The 20563-nt window shown below is 41.4% G+C and overlaps 1 protein-coding gene across 7 annotated transcripts in view; it reads right to left on the bottom strand.

Moving 5' to 3' along the window:
- EFCAB11 (EF-hand calcium binding domain 11) overlaps positions 1–20563 on the bottom strand; it is a 241774-nt gene that overhangs the window by 161045 nt on the left and 60166 nt on the right. Inside the window, exon 6 of one of the 7 annotated variants that reach the window (XM_061156454.1) lies at positions 8587–8656. The exons of the other annotated variants lie outside the window; for them this stretch is intronic. Coding sequence (XP_061012437.1) covers positions 8602–8656 — 55 coding nt within the window. The 3' untranslated portion in view covers positions 8587–8601. Of the gene's footprint in view, positions 1–8586; positions 8657–20563 lie in introns of those variants that run through there. 7 annotated transcript variants of the gene reach the window in all.

Below are 20563 nucleotides of genomic sequence, written 5' to 3'. Positions count from 1 at the left end.
CCCCCACCCCTCACCTGGCTGACCTGACTAGATCCCAAGGGTGCTGCTGAAATGTACCCCCTCAGAGAAGCCACCTAACCCCCATGTCACACAGAGCTCCAGTTATCATCAGTCATGACACCCTTCACTTTCTAAAGTAGCAGATAGAGAAAGCTGTGATCTCGTTTCAGTGTAATTATTTACCTAAGGTCTACTTTCCTAATGTGGTGTTGGAGAAGACTCTTGAGAGTCCCTTGGACTGCAGGGAGATCCAGCCAGTCTATCCTAAAGGAGATCAGTCCTGGGTGTTCACTGGAAGGACTGATGCTGAAGCTGAAACTCCAATACTTTGGCCACCTGATGCGAAGAGCTGACTCATTGGGAAAGGCCCCGATGCTGGGAAAGATTGAGGGCGGGAGGAGAAGGGGACGACAGAAGATGAGATGGTTGGATGGCATCACCAACTCAATGGACATGGGTTTGGGTGGACTCTGGGAGTTGGTGATGGACAGGGAGGCCTGGTGTGCTGAGGTTCATGGGGTCAGAGAGTCGGACACGACTAAGCCACTGAACTGAACTGAACCGAATGAGATGGTACCTAAGTATGAGTCAGGACCAGGGCTACTGGCTCATCACCAGTTCATAGGGCCTGAATTTGCTGAATGGTTTCTTGGTTTCTGCTTCCCAGGTGGTGATAAGTGATAAAGAATTCACCTACTACCAGTGCAGTAGATGCTGAGAAATTCTGGTTCAAGGCCACGTCTGGGTCCAACTCTATTCAAAGGTGGCACTACTGCTAAAGAAAAGAAAGTGAAGAAAGTGAAGTCACTCAGTCATGTCCGACTCTTTGGACTATAGCCTACCACACTCCTCCGTCCATGGGATTTTCCAAACAAAAGTACTGGAGTGGGTTGTCATTTCCTTCTCCAAAGGATCTTCCTGACCCAGGGATCAAACCTGGGTCTCCCAAATTGTAGGCAGACGCTTTACCATCTGAGCCACCAGGGAAGTGGTGCTAAAGAACCCACCTGCCAATGCAGGAGACTCCAAAGATGCAGGATTGATTCCTGGGTTGGGAAGACCCCCTGGAGGAGGGCATGGCAACCCACTCCAGTCTTCTTGCCTGGAGAATCCCATGGACAGAGGAGCCCAGCGGGCTACAGTCCGTGGGGTCCCATGGAGTCAGATACGACTGAAACGATGGAGCAGGCACTAGACCTGATGGATTAGAATCTTCATGCAACAAGATTCCTAGGTGATTTGTGTGCAAATTTAAGTTCAAAAAGCACCACTATACTTCGTAACTCTCCATTTTTACCTTCAAGGGTCTGATTTTTTTTTTTTTTTCCCTTAAAAGACTTCCAAGGAAAAGAATTCCCATGGTTCCTGCACTTAGGCAATTCTACCTATGTTTATTTCATTCCAGCAAGAATTTGGAGGGTATTTTATTTTTTAAATTCAGTGGCCCTTCTGATCAACCACTTACATTAAGCTCATAAATGAAGGGCAGTCCCTCCCCTTGTGGTCTTCAACCTTCCTTTCCTTCTAGAGAGATTCCCTGGGTGCCTTTCTGGTGGCTGTGCTATAGGAAATGGCAACCCATTCCAGTATTCTTGCCTGGAGAATCCCATGGACCGAGGGGCCTGGTGGGCTACAGTCCAAGGGGTCACATAGAGTCGGACACGACTGAGCAAGTAACACTCACTGTCTTTCCCACCAAAATAAGGTACGGACAAGTACACGTCAACAGAGAAGCCTGGCGGGCTACAGCCCATGAGGTCGCAAAGAGTTGGACATGACTTAGCGACTAAGCAACAACAAGAACAGGTCAGACAAAAGTACCCCATAGAAGGAGGAGAGAACCTCCTCCTGAAAACACTACCCCTGGGGGCCTCCTCCCCAGTCTCAAGCACCAGCACTTGCCTTCCAGATGCTGCCGGCCTGAGGCATCCCCCAGGGAGGTTCCTCCTGCTACTTTTCTGCTGCCTTCCTTGTTTTAAGTGCTCTGTAAGTCAGATTAAAGTATTTGTTTATTTTTTTCAGTAGACAAATCTGCAAGCTAAGGATAAAGAAAGACACTTCAAACTCTGCCTTTGAAGCCTGGTTTCAAGTCAAGTAATTTACTTCCCTCCTAGGGACCAATTATAGATCAGGAGGAAAATGGCATGTGTAGCTTTCACAAGAAAACCAGAGACAGAAGCACAATTCGCACCCTGCTTGCTTTCTCATAGAAACCAAAGCACGCACGTGAAAGAAATGTCACCATGTTTAGCAAAATAAAAACATCTCCAAGGTGCTTGTCCCTCCTCCTCATACTTTAGAAAAGTTAACTCCAACTTAACAAAAAATATTAACTACCCAGATACCGATGACAACAAGGCTTTGATAAGAAGAAAAAGTATAAAATTCTCTAGAAAGTCCTCTTTCTAGAGAATCAGGATCTCAGCAAGGCAGTCCCCATCCTGCCTGGAGGTCACAGAGCTTGCCCACTTGTCCCCACTACATAACTTCCGATGTTCATGAGGGAAAAAAGTTCCTTACACTCCCATGTTACTGTTGGAATTAAGGGATGAGATGACAAGGCTGTCGCACTGCTAAAAGCAGAAGCTGTAGAATCTGCAGAACAGACTTTACCTTCTGGCCAGAACTACCCCGTGGACTGCAGCGCGCCAGGCTTCCCTGTCCTTCATTGTCTACCCGAGTTTGCTCAAATTCAAGTCCACTGAGTCAGTGATGCCATCCAACCATTTCACCCTCTGTCAGCCCCTTCTCCTCCTGCCCTCAATCTTCCCCAGCATCAGGATCTTTTCCAGTGAGTTGGCTCTTTGCATCAGGTGGCCAAAGCAATGAAGCTTCAGCTTCAGCATTAATCCTTCCAGTGAATATTCAGGGTTGATTTCCTTTAGGATTGACTGGCTTGATCTCCTTGCAGTCCAAGGGACTCTCAAGACCCAGTGCAGCCAAACAAACAAACAAAAAATAAATAAAATGGAGGTGATGATATCAGCCACCCTGAAAGAGTAAATGGAACAAAGCATGAAAAGTGTTTAGTCTCCAGTGGGTGATAAAGATATTTAGCAGTAGTATGATGATAGCACCCCAGGGGTGACCTTGCAAAGAATCTAGTGTCTTAACTCTCAAGGTCAGCTAGGCTGAGGAGCTACTGCCCTCCCACACCAGGAAGGGCTGGAGAGCTCCCAGAGGCCTCCTGTGGGGCTCAGCTGTCAGCAAGGAGCAGAGGTCATTCTTGGGGGATAAAAAAAGGCCAGAATTCTCCTTAGAGTTTCACTGCCTGAGAAAGACTTCGAGGGCACCTGCGCTCTCTCTCTCCTAAATAGAAGACAGAGTTAGGAAGGGAAATAAGATTTCTCCATCCCCCTAGGACAGAGAAGTGGATAGAGTACCTAGAATATTTTCCCCAAATTCCCAAATGCCTGGATAATGCCCCCTTAGCACCATAAATATACAAAACGTTTACAGTCTGCTTTTAGGAGCAATGAAAAAGAACAGAATTTAGAAATAACTCTTAATTAATCTTAGCTTAGGCAAATATAAGAGTACTTCATTTGCAAAAATTTCATGACATGCCCACCATCCAAGAAAGGTCCAACACCGACCGCTCTAGCATTTCCCACGCAGAGCTGTGTGGGTGTCCCATTTCCCCGTTGGATGTGGCAGCACTCCCAAGGAAAGACACTATCCTCTACTGAGATCCACACAGGAATCTAACAGATGCTGTGTCCTTCACAGCAATCCAACAGTACTGATTATAAACTAAGATTCCCTAAACTGGTCATAAAAATTCATTATGTAACAGTTCATACACACAAAAGAATGAATACATGTTAACAAACAGCTACCTCATGAAGCCTGATAATGAAACCAAAAGCTACCAGCCCACTCCCATCCAAGAGCTAGAAAACCGCCAATATTACTGTAGCTACCTGCATTCTCCACTCCTGATCTCAGCCCTGTGATTGCCTTCAGAAGTAACTGCTCTCTTAAACTTTGAATGTAAAGTTCCCTTGCTTTTCAACTTTTCCTTCTGCCAAAATGGACCGTCAAGAGAATATTATTTAGTTTGCATAAACACTGCAAAAGCTTGGAGACCTCTCCCTCCAAACAGATCTAAAGTAGGTGCCATGGAGCCTAGGACGGCTCAGCTCCTCTCCTTCTTCCTTCGCAGGCATCCTGTGTCTTCATTTCCCCAGAGACTCGGCCAAAGTCCTGAGGATTCTCCTGGTACCTGCCCGCAGCAGTCACAGAACCTCCTTCATTCTCAGAATAGGCGTCTGTCTACACAGCCGTTATCTGAAACAGGGTCAAACTTTCTGCCCACTCAATAGGAATCGGTGTCCTCATCATTTCTAGCTTGTACGATGGGGATGTGAGGCTGCCCGCCGTATGGGTGGGAAAGCCCTCCACCTAAAGCAGAGGAAGCACAACCCAGACGGCTCCGGACAGCTGTCTGTGAATCCACTGCAACTACCTCCCACAGCTCATCAACAAGGACCAAAGCAGAGACCAGTCAACTGCCTAGGCGACTGCATAATCTGGTCAGCACATCCACTAGCAAGTCCCCTGGACTTTCTCCAACTTCTGTTAAGAACCATGACTTCCTCATCATTTTTCCAGAAAGCCATGTCATTGTCAGCATCCCATCCTTGTTGACGAAATCCTTAAGAACTGTGAAGGATCTGACGGTTCAGTCTCACTGCAAGCTACCAAAGGAGCCCATCGATTTCACGGATGCTGGCAGAAGATCCAGGTCTCCCAGCTCAGAGACAAAGGACGTCATAACTTACACACAGCAAGCAGCGCGAGCTTCATGCGTTTGTGTCAGCTTCGGAACCTCCGGATTCTATGGGGGGATGTGATGGACGGGCTTGGAGAGGTGCCTATGCACATAAAGAGCCACAGCCCAGAAGAGGGGCCTTGAGCTTGCAGAGCCCACGCCTCTTAAGGTGGCTGGTAAGCATGCCTGCCTTTTGTTCTGGGAAGAAACACTTGCTCCATCTTCCAAGGATGCTTCCTATACAAACATTCTTGAAAAGAGACTATGGAACAAAAGGCAGCCAGCGCCTTACTCATAAGATGTGCAGAAACAAGAGAGGTCCAGGATTTCCCATGGTCTATCATTATCTGTCATACCTCAATTAAAAATTTTATTTACAGTGTTTTAAATGGCATGATTGTTTAAAAGTTCATCTTGAACCCAGAAGTGATAGAGCCTTGTGGAAGACTGTGTGACGATGTGCAGAAATGTGGCCCCCAGAGATACGCATTTATTAGAGCTGACACGTGTGTGCTTCACAGGTTCACACGCTCAGAGGCTTTAAGGGAATCTTTCTGACTTAGTTTTTTCTGTACTAAACAAGCATAATAATTTTTCTCTGCAATATTCACTTAGAATTTAATGAACAATTCTAAAAGACTTAAAGATCTGCTGCGAAATAGAACGACAAAAATACTGAAGCTCCCAGCCACGGTCGGTACGGCCAGCACGCTTCCTTGACGAGATGTAAGCTCGTCTGTACAGTGAAGCACCTACTTTACACTATCCTACCGTTTGCGCCTTTTCTGCCCAAATCTGACAGTTTTCTCGTGTTACTAATGTACTGACCTTTGCTTCATATTACCCCATAATTTATGCCTTTTCTTTAAGCCCATCACATTCCTTGAATTATTAACAGACTGACCTCCCCTGGATATTATCCTGCAATTTACACCTTTTCCTCCTGACTCCCATCAGATTTCCCAGTGTCACAGCTAAAGTACCGGCGGCTCAGAACCTGTACTGCATTTCTTGCAATTTGTACTTATTTTTCAGAAAAGCCAGGGGGAAGCTGCCCTCTTACTGTGTGTCTAGGGCCGAAGTCCAGAGACTGCTGGGGCAAGGGCTCCTGACTCAGGAAGGCATTAGGAAATGACCAAGCTGATGAGCTGGGTCCCGAGGTGTTGAGGAAGATGTATATTTCCTCACTGTCCTTTAAGTTTTAGGGACTCTGCAGGATGAGAAAAGTCTCACATTGCACATATTACAAATTTACTTACATTTAACACATGTTCCCCCATTACATTCACACGAATGAGAGGCTTTTTCATATATTAGCAACTTTCTCTCGGTTTGTACTCCTGCTATCCGTTGCACTTCCTCCTGGTCACTCTGAAGGTAAAACATCCTGCGGAATGTGGTAACTACATGGAGTCTGAGACGAGTTAAAGCTGGTAAAACAAAGGGAGGTAGGGCTAACCAGACCACCTTACCCGTCTCCTGAGAAACCTGTGTGCAGGTCAGGAAGCAACAGTCGGAACCAGAACAGAACTGACTGGCACAAAACCGGGACAGGAGCCCGTCAAGGCTGAACGTTGTCATCCCGCCTACTCGACTTGGAGAAGGAAATGGCACCCCGTTCTAGTGTTCTTGCCTGGAGAATCCCTGGCAGGCTACAATCCATGGGGTCACAAAGAGTCGGACAGGACTGAAGCGACTTGGCAGGCAGGCAGGCTTATTTAACTTGTATGCAGAGTACATCACGCGGCATGCCGGGCCGGATGTGCTGGATGAAGCACAAGCTGGAATCAAGATGGTCAGGGGAAATATCAACCTCAGGTATTCAGACGACACCACCCTTATGGCAGAAAGTGAAGAGGAACTAAAGAGCCCCTTGATGAGGGTGAAACAAGAGAGTGAAAAAGTTGGCTTAAAGCTCAACATTCAGAAAACTAAGATCATGGCATCTGGTCCCATCACTCATGGCAAATAGATGGAGAAACAGTAGAAACAGTGGCAGACTTTATTTTTGGGGGCTCCAAAATCACTGCAGATGGTGATTGCAGCCATGAAATAAAAAGACGCTTACTCCTTGGAAGAAAAGTTATGACCAACCTAGATAGCATACTAAAAATCAGAGACATCACTTCACCAACAAAGGTCCGTCTGGTCAAGGCTATGGTTTTTCCAGTGGTCATGTATGGATGTGAGAGTTGGACTATAAAGAAAGCTGAGCACCAAAGAATTGATGCTTTTGAACTGTGGTGTTGGAGAAGACTCTTGAGAGTCCCTTGGACTGCAAGGAGGTCCAACCAGTCCACCCTATAGGAGATCAGTCCTGGGTGTTCATTGGAAGGACTGATGCTGAAGCTGAAACTCCAATACTCTGGCCACCTCATGCGAAGAGCTGACTCATTGGAAAAGACCCTGATGCTGGGAGGGATTGGGGGCAGGAGGAGAAGGGGACGACAGAGGATGAGATGGTTGGATGGCATCACCGACTCAATGGACATTAGTTTGAATAAACTCCAGGAGTTGGTGATGGACAGGGAGGCCTGGCGTGCTGTAGTCCATGGGGTCGCAGAGTCAGACACAACCAAGCGACTGAACTGAACTGAACTGAGGCAATCTAGTTGTGTAATCAGAGGAATCCCCTGGAGGTCCAAGGGTTAGGGCTCCATGCTTTCCCTGCACGGGGCATGGGTTTGATCCCTTGTTGGTGAATTAAGATCCTGCATGCTGGGCCACAAGGCTGAAAACAAACAAAAAGCACAATAGACAAACAAACAAACAACATATATATATATATATATATATATATACACACAATATATATACACATATAAAATCGATAGCCACTGCAGAGTTTTGAAGAGTTTTAGGCAGGGAGAGTAATGTGCTTGTATTTGAAATCAGAACAGTCTCCCAGATGGTGGAATGCAGGCTAGTTCAGGATGGAAATGACGCTGGAGGTAGAGAGACAGGTCAGGAAGAGCCACATTTGCTGGTGAGGAGATGACAAGTGCACTTCTGAACACCATCTCAAAGTGAAAGTGAAAGTGAAAGTCACTCAGTCGTGTTCGACTCTGCAACCCCCCGAACGATACAGTCCATGGAATTCTCCAGGCCAGAGTACTGGAGTGGGTAGCCTTTCCCTTCTCCAGTGGATCTTCCCGACCCAGGAATCAAATCAGGATCTCGTGCATTGCAGGCGGATTCTTTACCAACTGAGCTATCAGGGACTCAAAAGGCACCCTTCATATAGTAAGTCACTGAGTAACTATTTTGAGAGCCAACTGATCACTGCCCAAAAGAGTGAGCAGGAAAAATTCCAATTCACAGAAAGTTGCTACGCTGTATCATGAGTAATGACATTCAGGTCCCAAAACTCAGTAATGAAGAGACTGATCATTACCATTTTTTGTTCAATTGTTTCTACATTTGTAATGAAGTCCGTGCTTTCCCTCCAAGACCGTTGGAGGTGTTGATCCCACTGCTGCGATGCTGATCACTCACCACCTTGTTGCTCAGGCGCTAAGTTGTTCCTACTCTGTAACCCCGTGGACCGCAGCACGCCAGGCTCCCGTCCATCACCATCTCCCAGAGTCTGCTCAGACTCACGTCCACTGAGTCAGTGATGCCATCCAGCCATCTCATCCTCTGTCATCCCCTTCTCCTCCTGCCCCCAATCCCTCCCAGCATCAGGGTCTTTTCCAATGAGTCAGCTCTTCGCATGAGGTGGCCAAAGTATTGGAGTTTCAGCTTCAGCATCAGTCTTTCCAATGAACACCCAGGACTGATCTCCTTCAGGATGGACTGGATGTATCTCCTCACAGTCCAAGGGACTCTCAAGAGTCTTCTCCAACACCACAGCTCAAAAGCATCAATTCTTTGGTGCTCAGCCTACGTGGGTCAGAGGAAAACAACTTGAGACTCTCAAAGGAGAGAAGGAAAATTCTAGTTTGCAGTTCAGACAGACTCTGAAGAATATTTAGAGACAGTAGTCTTTCACCAGAAGAATTCTGTGGCAACTGTGGTATTTGGGGTTTGTAATGCTTTCAGTGTTTTCAAGGTCAAATCTAAATTTATATATTGAAATGTGTTCTATTTTCACTGCTGAGTATGGGCGGAATCGATTTATTTGCTTATTTTGAAATGCGTCTACTGGCCTTTAGAAGCTATTATTTACATAAAGGTGCTTTTGAACTTTACAAACATGTTTGATGCTACCTGCTATTCTAAATATTTTAAATAAAGTACTAAATATGTACAAAGCAACAACTTATATCCAAAATAAGAAAATGAAAGATGGAAATCATAGCCAAATGCCTTCCTAAATCATTTTCACAGATTTGTTTTTATCATACTGAATTAAAATATACTTTCTTAAAATATTAAACCATGTGAATATCTAAATCTATTTTCAATGTTTCACACAAAGAGTATGGAGAACATTTTTGACAGCGATCCATAGGTCTACTCTGGACAACTATTTTATTTAATGGTTATTACAACCCAGTGTCTGTTTTTTAAAACTGACCTAAGAGACAATTAACAAATGTGAATATTATTTATGTTAACCTTCTTTAAGGTCTAAATTCAGTTTTCATCTCGGCTTGTCTCCTTTTCACCTTGTACCTGAGTACTTTACAAGGCATATGTCTCTTTAAGTACTTTTTGTACTTCCTTTTTCATTTTTTTTTTTTAAATTGCTTGTTGCTAAGCAGTGTGCATCACATTAGGGTATGCATGCACTATCTGAGAAGACGGTCTGGTTGGTATTATTTTCCTCTATTCCTTTACCTCATTGGAATTGACCTAAACTATACTTTCTGCTTTCTTTTGACTTTTCTTTTTGCCAAAATACGTCCCCCCATCTTCCGGTCCTTTGATCAGTACTCAATCACTACTGTTTTCAGTATTTAGCCCCATGTTCTTCTGTTTTCCACTGTTTTGTTGAGCTCTGGTGGACAGGCTCAGATCATATGACTATTTTTACTTTAGTCTACTCTGTCTTGCTTCTTTCTTTTGTATTTAAAGACACTAGAAAGATACCTCTTCTTTTATGAAATTTAGGTCATTTCCTGCTTTTTTCCTTTAATCACTTTTTCTGTTCCAGATGTTGGCATTGGTTTTTTCAGGACCATAGCACCTGTTCTGCCCTCTGCCTCGTCTTACTGATACTTTAGCAATTATAATACTGATTATGGTATAATTCTATGAAACTACTCCACTTATCCAACTTATATTTGTTGTATTTTTCAATGAGCTACACTGCATTTAATTAATTTAGCTATGGTAAGCTGCCCAAAACAGAAAGTTCCCCCAGAAAACCAAGAAACAAAACAAAAAATCAAACGCGTATCAATGACTTACATGTATCTGTGATTTTCTTTTACACACGGGCCTGAATAAACACATCTGGAGAACACAGAGTGCACACTTTACCAAACCAAGCTCCCCTGCAGGCCGCCTTACACTGCCAGGCTCATAGACTCTGGTCCTATTGTTCCTGGAGACAATGATTTCTAAGTATGGGGTGAATGGGTTTATGACATAGGATTACCTGATATTCAGCTTGACTGACTCTGAACATAACCTTATAAGGTCTTGCTTTTCCTAATTATAAAAAGAAAGAGGTGAGGATTCTCCTATTATAATACAGGGATGTTACAGAGTTACAGAGTAAGTTTTAAGCAAGATTCATTAAGGATAAACTCTCTAGAACAAAGTTGCTCTATCAGATATGTCGGAGATATGTTTGGGTGTACATGTTAATATTAGTATATCCTCTTTCACATCTGACCTATTAATACTTTTCTAGTTCTATTTAATCTAAGCTTTGCAAGTATACCCTTCTTAATATTTACTTGTATGACTCCTTTCTCTAGAGTAACAGACTGCACAGTCAGATGAAAGGGCTCAGATTAACTGACATCACAGTCGAAGAGTCCTTCCATGTTTCAAACTGATCCTAAACTGAGAATTCACTTCCATTTTTTTCTACTGAAGGTGGTTTATAATAAGTTGAAAATTAACAGTAGAAACAAAATAACAAACTGGAAAATGGTTAAAAAATGATAAAAACATAAAAAAAGAAAAACATAAAAATGAAAACAAGTGATAAAAATATACGTTATGTCTGTCTATAAACTCTGGCTTATTGAGAGGCTGTAAGTGTAGTTATTAAGAATATAGGCTTTGGGGTCAATTGGCTTGGTTCTCTTGACTATTTCATTAAAATGAAAGCTAATAAAACTTATGGAGCAGTGAAATAGTGGTTAAGAATGTGAGCTTGAAATTTTATAAGGCAACGCACTGAGTTTAGGACAGTCAAGACAATTCTGAAGAAATCATAAGGCTGTAGGACTTATACTACTAGATATCACGATTTATAGAATCATATAATTAAGAGAGTGTGGTATTGGCACAAGGATAGACAAATATAAAGATCGAGGAAAAATAACAGAGAGTCAGGGAAGAGTTGAAATTACAGTCTCTCAAGTGTGAATTCAGTCTAGAGGCACAATTCCTTCTTACTCAAGGAATCTCAGTCTTTTTCTTTTAGACGTTAACTGGTTAGATGAGGCCCACCCACATTAGGAAGGGTAATTTACTTTACTCAAAGTCTACCATTTAACTATGTTATTTAGGTGCTAAGTCACACCCAGCTCTTTTGTAACCCCATAGACTGCAGCCTGCCAGACTCCTCTGTTCATGGGATCTCTCAGGCAAGAACACTGGAGTGGGCTGCCATTCCTTCTCCAGGGGATCTTCCCAACCCCGGGATCAAATACCTCTCCTGTATTGCAGGCGGATTCTTTACTGTTGAGCCACCAGGGAAGTCCCAATTAAATCAATTAAACATTAATCACATCTTAAAAATATCTTCACAGCAACATCTAGACTGGTGTCTGACGAAAAACTGGATACCACGGTCTAGCCAGGGTCACACTTAAAACTAACCATCACACTTTCATTAGGCAAAGAATAAGACCAAAAAAAGCATGAATCCTAAAAAAATGATAAATTGGATCTCATCAAAATAAAGAACTTCTATCTTTAAAAGAAAATGAAAATGAAAGTCATAGCCTGGGACTTGCATCTAGAATACGTAGAAATCTCTTACAACTCAGTAGTTTAAAAAAGTATTAAAATACAAGCAAAGATCTGAACAAATCCTACATTACAAAGGTGTGGATGGCAAACAGAACAAGAAACCATTGTTTGAGTCATTAGTCATTAGGGAAGCATGAATTAAAAACACAGTGAGATACCATTATACACCTATTAGAAATGGCTAAAAATAAAAACAAAACAGAAAATTAATAACACCGAGTGCCAGCAAAGGACAGCACCTGAGTCTCACATCTGCTGTGGGAACGGAAGTGAAGTGAGCTCAGAAAAAGCGTCCCAGCTTCTTTACAAGATCAGATGTACACCTACCATGTGGCTCAGAAATCACACCTCTTAACTCAAAAGAAATGGGGGTAAATATCCAAATAAAAACCTGAACACAAATGTCTACACAGCAGCAGCATTCATAATCACTCCAGCTGGAAACAGCCCAATGTCCATGAACAGATAAACTGGTACATCCGTACAACAGAATGCGACTAATGATTTAATCTGATCTGTGCAATGACATGGATGAATTTCACGTGCATTATATTACGGGAGACAAGCCCAATACAGAAGATTACAAATTGTATGATTCCATTTACATGGCATTCTAGAAAAGGCAATAACATAGGGACAATAATAATAATAATAATCAGTGGTACCAGAGACTGAGTATAGGGAAGGAATTGAAAGGAATAGAAATATTTTATATGTCGATTATGGTGCTGGTTACACAACTGTATACATTTATCAAAACCCATAAGACCATAATACATCTATTAATGGACAATTCTATGATCTGTAAACTGTATCTTAATAAACCTGACTTTACAGTACTAGCAGTGAAAGCCAAAAAGATGAAAAAAATATTCCATTAGGAAGAAACTTCCTAGTGAGATGGCTGAATGGCATCACTGACTCGATGGACATGAGTGTGAGCAAGCTCCGGGAGTTGGTGATGGACGGGGAAGCCTGACCTGCTACAGCGCAGGGGTCGCAAAGAGCTGGACATGACTGAGTGACTGAACTGAACTGAAGGCAGAAACTTCGTGGGGGAAGAAAAATTGAAATATGAGTTCAGAAAGGAAGGGTGTAAAATTTCAAATTGGTAAAGAACATTTTCACATAATTTTAAATGCTTGTTCACACATTTTTTTTATTGTATTTTTCTGTTCACACATTTTTGAAAGAAAAATGATGAGTGTCAAATCACTGTGGTATGTACTCAATAAATACATTTAAGAGTGACATAACAGTTTTATTTTTAAATGTCAATGTTTGCAATACACTGGAAATTATATGCTTTGCAACCATTAAACTTACTTTGACAAGTTTTAGCATCAATCTAAAAATGCACAAGGAAATGCACAGTTTTAAAGAATACTTTTAGAGAACTACAAAGACTCCTGCTCCAGAAGACAGCTTCCCCAAACTCTGCCACAGATGGCTGGCAGGTGTGGCAAGATTGAGCCCCAAAGTCCCTTGGGCAGGCAGGCTGTTTGCCTTCAACCAAAAGCAACTTGCCTGTTCATTGAAATGTGCTTTTGTAAAGACTCTCATTGTCTCTGAATGCAAGAAGGTAAAAGAGATTGTAAAACACTGCCCTAGAGAGATTCTTGCACATTAGTACAGACGGAAAGATACAAGAAAACCTACTGCATAATTAATTGCAATAATGAGTCACTGAGAACAAATTCAATGCCCATCCACTAGCAAATAGATAAATAAAATGTAGCATTGCCTTTTAATGGGATTTTATGTAGCAATGACAATGAAGGAGCTATAACAGCTCATTGATAACATGCATCATGAATCTCCAAAACTTGATGCTGAGTGAAAAAAATCAAGGTCATGATTACACATACTATGATATTATGTATGAAACATTTGGAAACATGCAAAACAAGATAGTGGACTGTTTAGGAATAAATATCTATGCAATTGTATTAAACATGCACAAGATTGACAAATAACCAAAATATAGATCCCATGGTTCTCTCTAGAAAGAAAGGTTAAGGAATCAGGGAAGGATGCATAAAGGTTTTCAACTCTTTGTGTAATATATTTCTTTAAAAAATCTGAAACAAATATGGCAAAAGTAGATTGGAGAAAGCTAAGCAACTGGACCGCAAGTGTTACGTTATATTACTATCTATGCCACTCTGTGTTTAAAGTATTTCCAAAAGACACAAAAAAATAAAGTATGTATATGGTACCCTGAAACTTGGCAGGAGCTCTTTGTCATGATTTACACCAGATACAGAATCTTCAGGTCCGAAGAATCAGAAAGGGTGATTAAGCTTAGATATTAAATATACACATTATTAACTTTTTAATTAGTTAATCACTGGAGCCTAAATCCAAGGTCAGTCTGGATATCCTCCTCAAGTTCAAAAAAACCCAAAGAAACTGTGATGCACATGAATAGGTAAAGATTGAATATCACATCTAACACCAATAACTTACTTTCTGTGGGTGGGTGTGTGCTAAGTCGCTTCAGTTGTGTCCTACTGTTTGCGAACCCAAGGACTATAGCCCACCAGGCTCCCCCATCCTTGGGATTCTCCAGGCAAGAATACTGGAGTGGGTTGCCATTTCTTTCTCCAGGAGATCTTCTCAACGCAGGGACTGAACTCACATCTTTTCTGTTTCCCGCATTGGCAGTTGGGTTCTTTACCACTAGCGCCACCTGGAAAGCCCATCTTTAATAAATTAATTCTTTGATTCATCAGACAAAAACTAAATGAACATGTGCTTTGCGGTAACTTGAACATCCAGAGGAAGTCAAGACAGACGAGAGACAATGCTGCCCTCATGGAGCTTCACAGTCAAGGGTGAGAAACAGACAGTGAGCGAACGGTCTCAGAGATTAGTAAGTAACATGAGTGATACAAACTGGGTAGTAAAGATTTATTGTTGGGGGAAGGAGGGATAAGCTGAAGCCACTTTGGATACAATAGGCCTCTCTAAAGATGGAATGTTTGAACAAGGAACCTCGGTGCAAAGACTCGGAATAGAAGGTAGCAAATGTCTTGACCAACAAGATGAGTGAGACTGAGGAAGCATAACGAAATAGACATGAGCTCTACAAGCCTACAGAAATAAAGGACACATCATCAGGTAGAAATTTAAAAGTTTCACGATTCTTTTTAAAAAGTTATTAATAAAACTAACAGTACACTGCTTCCTATCCAGGAGCTCTTGAAAGTATCACACCTCAGTCCTCCAGCTTGACTTCTTACCTGATGTTCCAGTAAAAGTAGTACTTGGATATTATCCTGAGATAAAGTAAAAGTACTTTATCAGTAAAGTACTTTTTCAGTGAAGTACGGAAAATAAAATAACAAGGAATCCTCAAGGTTTTTACTGAACAACACCAATAAAAATCAACCTTTTCCTAACATATGTGCCAACCATTTAGAAAAGACAACAGACTGTAAATATATTCTTGGGAACAGGTGTTATGGAATAAAGCAAGAAAACTTATGCAGGGATCAAAAAAGCAGGTGACTATGAACAGTAAAATAATATTACAGTAAGACATTAGACATCTGTATCATATTTCAGCGCATGTGTTAACACTCAAACTTTTCTTGAAGCTATAATGTATTCTCCTGGGAATGGATATAGTGAACAGTGGATCTCTTCATTTCAACCAGAAAAAAAATAATCTAAAGTTGACTGACAGAGAGGCAAACTCTATTAGTTAATAGCTATATCCCAGATGGCCATCTTAGGGGCATTTAAAGACTATTATCTACGTCATTGTCTAATATACTAAGGTAGACAATATGGTTAACACCATGAGAATTACAAGGAAGGAAATAAAACAGAAAAGGCTGTCCTGTTTTTGTTCAAAAGCCACGGTACAGTGAAATCTTCCCTGTTTGCAGTTCTACTGAAAGAAGCTGTAGAATGAATGCTATTTAGTCGCTCAGTCGTGTCCAACTTTTGCAACCCCATGGACTGTAGCCCACCAGCTCCTCTGTCCACGGGATTTCCCAGGCAAGAGTACTGGAGTGGGTTGCCATTTCCTTCTCTGGGGGATCTTTCCTGCCAGGGATCAAACCTGCATCTCCTGCATTGACAGGTGGATTCTCTACCACTGGCCCACCAGGAAAGACCACAGAAAGAATAGTGGAACTAAAATTAGTTGCCAAAGACCAGACAAGCCTTCTGTAGGAAAATGGAAAAACAAAAACCATTCGGATCCTCTAACTCAGAAACACAAAGGCTTAGGAAAGCCTATAAGATCAGGAAAGGCTTGCATGTGATAATTAGAATGATTTTCCAAATCTGAAAATTAAAAGCCATGAAAAAACACTGCAGGTTAAAAGAGGTTATATGAAGACAATTTCTTTGAATCATGGCTGTGTGAAAATGCATAAAACATCTTATCCATGAGGTTGGACAAAATGAAAATAATTTCAAAAAATTACTAGAGTAATAAATCATGAGTTTTGAAGCCTGAGTTTGAATCTTGACTTTCCACTTATTAGCTATGCAACCTTGGACAAGTTTCTTAACCTCTCTGAGTTTCATCTATGAAATGGTTGCTGTGAGGATGAAATGAATAAAGAACATAACATTTATTTATTTTTGCCATGGAGTAAATTTAGCCATAACTCCATGGGCAGACAAGAGTTAACACAGCAGTCCGGCTCGGTCGTCCTGCTTACAAGGATGGCTCCTGGCTGGCCCTTCCCCCAACACTAAGGCATCGGAGTGGATCACCGTGCCGGAAACAGTGGTGCAGTCACCCCACAAGAAAAACCCGAGGTGCTGAGTCTCTGAGGAGCTTCCTTCCTTGGTTGGCTACGCTTCACACATGATGTCACCACTTGCTGGAGGAATTAAGCACGTCCCGTGTGACTTGGGTGAGAGTGGACCCTCGGAGGCTTGCCCCTGGGTCCCCTGGACCAAGCCCCACACGCCTTTCCCTTTGCTGATTCCGCTTCGTATTCTTTCACTGCAACAGATTCTAGCTGAAAGGACAGTCAGATGTTGAATTTCTCTAGTGAGTCACAAAGCTAGTGGTGGTCTTAGGGGCCCATGAACATTTTCAGAAATAGATTATTATAAGCAATTATCTTACATTGGGTCTAACTATAGTTAAGACATGTATTTTAATAAATCTGGAAATCACATTCACGAAAAGTGACTTTTAGCTGTAACACCTTGATGACAATAAACACTGCATTGTCTCTTTTCATAAGTAATAGATAAGATAAAAAAGTTGAAATTCAATAGCATGTTCATTAAATTATACCAGTATTTCTTGATAACATGCTTTTATGTCCCATGAAAATAAATATTTAGCTGTTACATCTTTCTAAATGATATTCAAGACAAGAACATTAAGAGCTCAGAAATACTCAGACATATCCTTCAAATAGCAATAGAAGATACAGCACAACTGAAATGCCAGAATCACTAAACTGTGGCAATGGATCACTAATTTTGTATATTTTCATCATCTCTTACAAATAAGTGGTTAGTCTTTCCCAAAACTTAATAAATCCAATATTCTGCCCAATATATCTAATGTTCTGTCTTAAAAAATCAGTATCTGGAAAAGAGAATTTAGAAAGAAAAGCTCAAGAGAAAAAGTACTTAATAATTCATGAAGACTGTCTGTTTTTGGATCGTCAGATCAATTCCCCCACTGGAAAAAACTGTAAGTAAGACACTAAAACAAAACTACCTTAAAGGCACTGAGTTAAAAAGACAGTGGGGGCAGGCCACACTCTTAAGGCAGCTCAGATTCAGAGGCTGCAGCGCCCCAAGGCCACTTCTGCCGTGAGGGTGCTGGTCCCTATCCGAACCTGGGCCCTGGTTTGGTGGCTTCATTGGAGAAGAGTCCAGGAGACAAGATTCAGGGCTTGCACAGCACGGATCATCTCATTGGATAACTTTCCCACATTAAGCTTATCTCCAAAAGGTAACGTGAAAGTTACCTTAAGCAAACAAGTAAAAGTTTTTTAAAAATGATAAGCTATCTCTTAAAAGTTATGGCTACTGATTGCCCTCATATAGACTTGTAGCCTGAATCTAAGCAAACCTTGAGTAGGAACAAAAATTTCAATCTACGGATTTATTTTAATGTGGTCCTATACTGAGAGTACACATACATACACACATACACACAAATGTCTCAGGTAAAATATTAGCAAACTGAATATAATAGTGTATAAAAAAAGTATCATGACCAAATTGCGTTTACATTAATACACACACATACTAATGAGCCATTAAGCATATTAACAGATTGAAGGGAAAAAAAAATCTCAATAGATAAGGAAAAAGCATGTAATAAAATTTAATGCCCATTCTTGACAGAAACTCTTATACTAAACTAGGGAGAAACTCTTTAATCTGACATAGGACATAGTTATAAAACATCTGCAGCTAGCTATGATCAAAATAAGTGAGAAAAAGGTGTAGGCTCTCTCCCTGAGTTTGGGAACAAGATGCTATCACTGGAAGTACTGGCTAGCTTAGTAAGTCCAGAAAAAGAAATTAAAGATGTGAGACTGGAAAGGAGGAAAACGTTACTGTTTTCCACTGGTATCAGAATCTTCTTAGAAATACCTTCAAAAATCTACAGATAAACTTAACAAGGTTGCTGGTTATAAGATCTATATATAAAAATCAATTGCATTTATATTTAATTTTTTCTATAAGCAGCTTAAAAATAATCTTTCAAAAGCTACCATTTTAATAGCAACAAAAACTATAAAATATCATATTATAAACTCCAAATTTGCTAAGACTAAATCTTAATTGTCCTCACCACAAAAAAGAAACGATCCTTAAGTGACCTGATAGAAGGACTAACTAATGCCACAGAGGCAATCACATCACAATATGTAAATATCAGACCAACCCACGTGCCCCTCAAATGGACATAACATCATGTCAATGATAGCTTGATTTTAAAAACCTGTAAGTATGTAGGAATAAATCTAACACAAGAACAGAAAAACCTGTTTGCAATATAGAGTAGTGATTAAAAGCACAAACTCTTTATCTAGGGATCCTTGGCTCAGCTGGTAAAGAATCTGCTTGCAACGTGGGAGACCTGGGTTCAATCCCTGGGTCAGAAAGATCCCCTGGAGGAGGGCATGGCAACCCACTCCTGTATTCTTGCCTGGAGAAGCCCATGGACAGAGGAGCCTGGTGGGCTACAGTCTATGGGGTCACAAGAGTCAGATACGACTGAGCAACTAAACCTCCTCCTCTGCCATTTACTAGCTGTAGGATCGTGGGCAAGTCAATTAACCTCTGTGTGCTTCAGTTTCCTGTGTAAAACATCACATGTTAGGAGGACCACCTCATGAGGTTGGTGGGAAGACCGAACACAAAGTAACAGAATGAGGCCTGGCACATAGGGGATCCCTAGAGTGCTCCCTAAAGCGAGAACCATCAGGATTATGATGATGATACTGGTAGTAGAATGATGCAGAAAACTGCACATGCTTTCTGAAAGGCTTTTAAGAATACTTGATTAAATGGAAAATATACCATATTCATGGATAGGATGACAATATTGTTAAGACATCAATTCTCCAGAAAAATCTCTAGACTCAATGCAATCCTAATTAAAATGTGAACAGGGTTTTTGATGCTCAATAAGCCAGTTCTGGAATTTAAAGCAAAGAGCTCATAACTAGTACACCACTGAAGAAGGGGAGTAAAGAGGGAGACTCGCCCCACAGACTTCAAGGCTTTATGAGGACAGTGTGGTATTGGTGTTGGGATAGGTTAAGTGACCAGAGAAACATAATAGAAAATTCATAAATGAAGGCAGTGTGGCAGAGCTATAGAGAAAAGAAGGCACAGTCAATAAAGAGAGCGAAAAATGTCAGCTATCCATAAAGAAAAAAGAAGTTAGGTTCTCACACACTTAAGCCATACCCAAAAACCACCTTTAGAAACCTCCCTGGTGATCCAGTGGCTAAGAACCTGCCTTGCAATGCAGGCGATATGAGTGCCAGTCCTCGGTTGGGGAACTAAAGTCCCACCTGCCGTGGGCAACTACAAAAGCCTGCCCGCCACAACCAGAGAATCCACGCGCTCCAGCGAAAGATCCACGTGGGCAATGAAGACGCCCTGTGCCACACCTAAGACCCCACGCAGCCAAACAGACAAATGTTTAAAAAATCAACCCTAGAAGAATTAAGGGCTAAATTTTCAAGGGCAAAACTTTAAAAACTGTGAAGAAAACAGGAGTATTTCTCTGAACTTGAGATAAGGAGGGGTTTCTTAAGTAACACACTATCACTCTACAACCAAAACAATTCACAAATTCAACCAAATGAAATTTGATTTATATTTCAAAAGGCATACCTGAAGAGAGTGAAAAGACAAGTCACAACCTGGGAGAATATATTTGTGAACTGACAACATATATGTACCAAGAACATATATAAAAAAACAACATGTTCAAATCAATAGAAAATGCAGCAGAAAAAAAAGGTGGGTGAAAACCATGGACATATCTACAATATACAGATATGTAACAAACATGAAGCGATCTGATAGATGAATCATTATTAAATCAAGCCCACAATGAGTTATCATACCTACTCCCCTGGAAAAGATTAAGAAGTCTGACAATACCAAGTCCTGGAGAAGATGCAGGTCAACAGACTCTCTCACACACTAATGACTGGAGTGTAAATTAAC

This window comes from Dama dama, chromosome 12 (genome assembly GCF_033118175.1).
Source record: "Dama dama isolate Ldn47 chromosome 12, ASM3311817v1, whole genome shotgun sequence".
NCBI lineage: Eukaryota > Metazoa > Chordata > Mammalia > Artiodactyla > Cervidae > Dama > Dama dama.
This window is presented reverse-complemented; position numbering and strand designations above follow the sequence as displayed.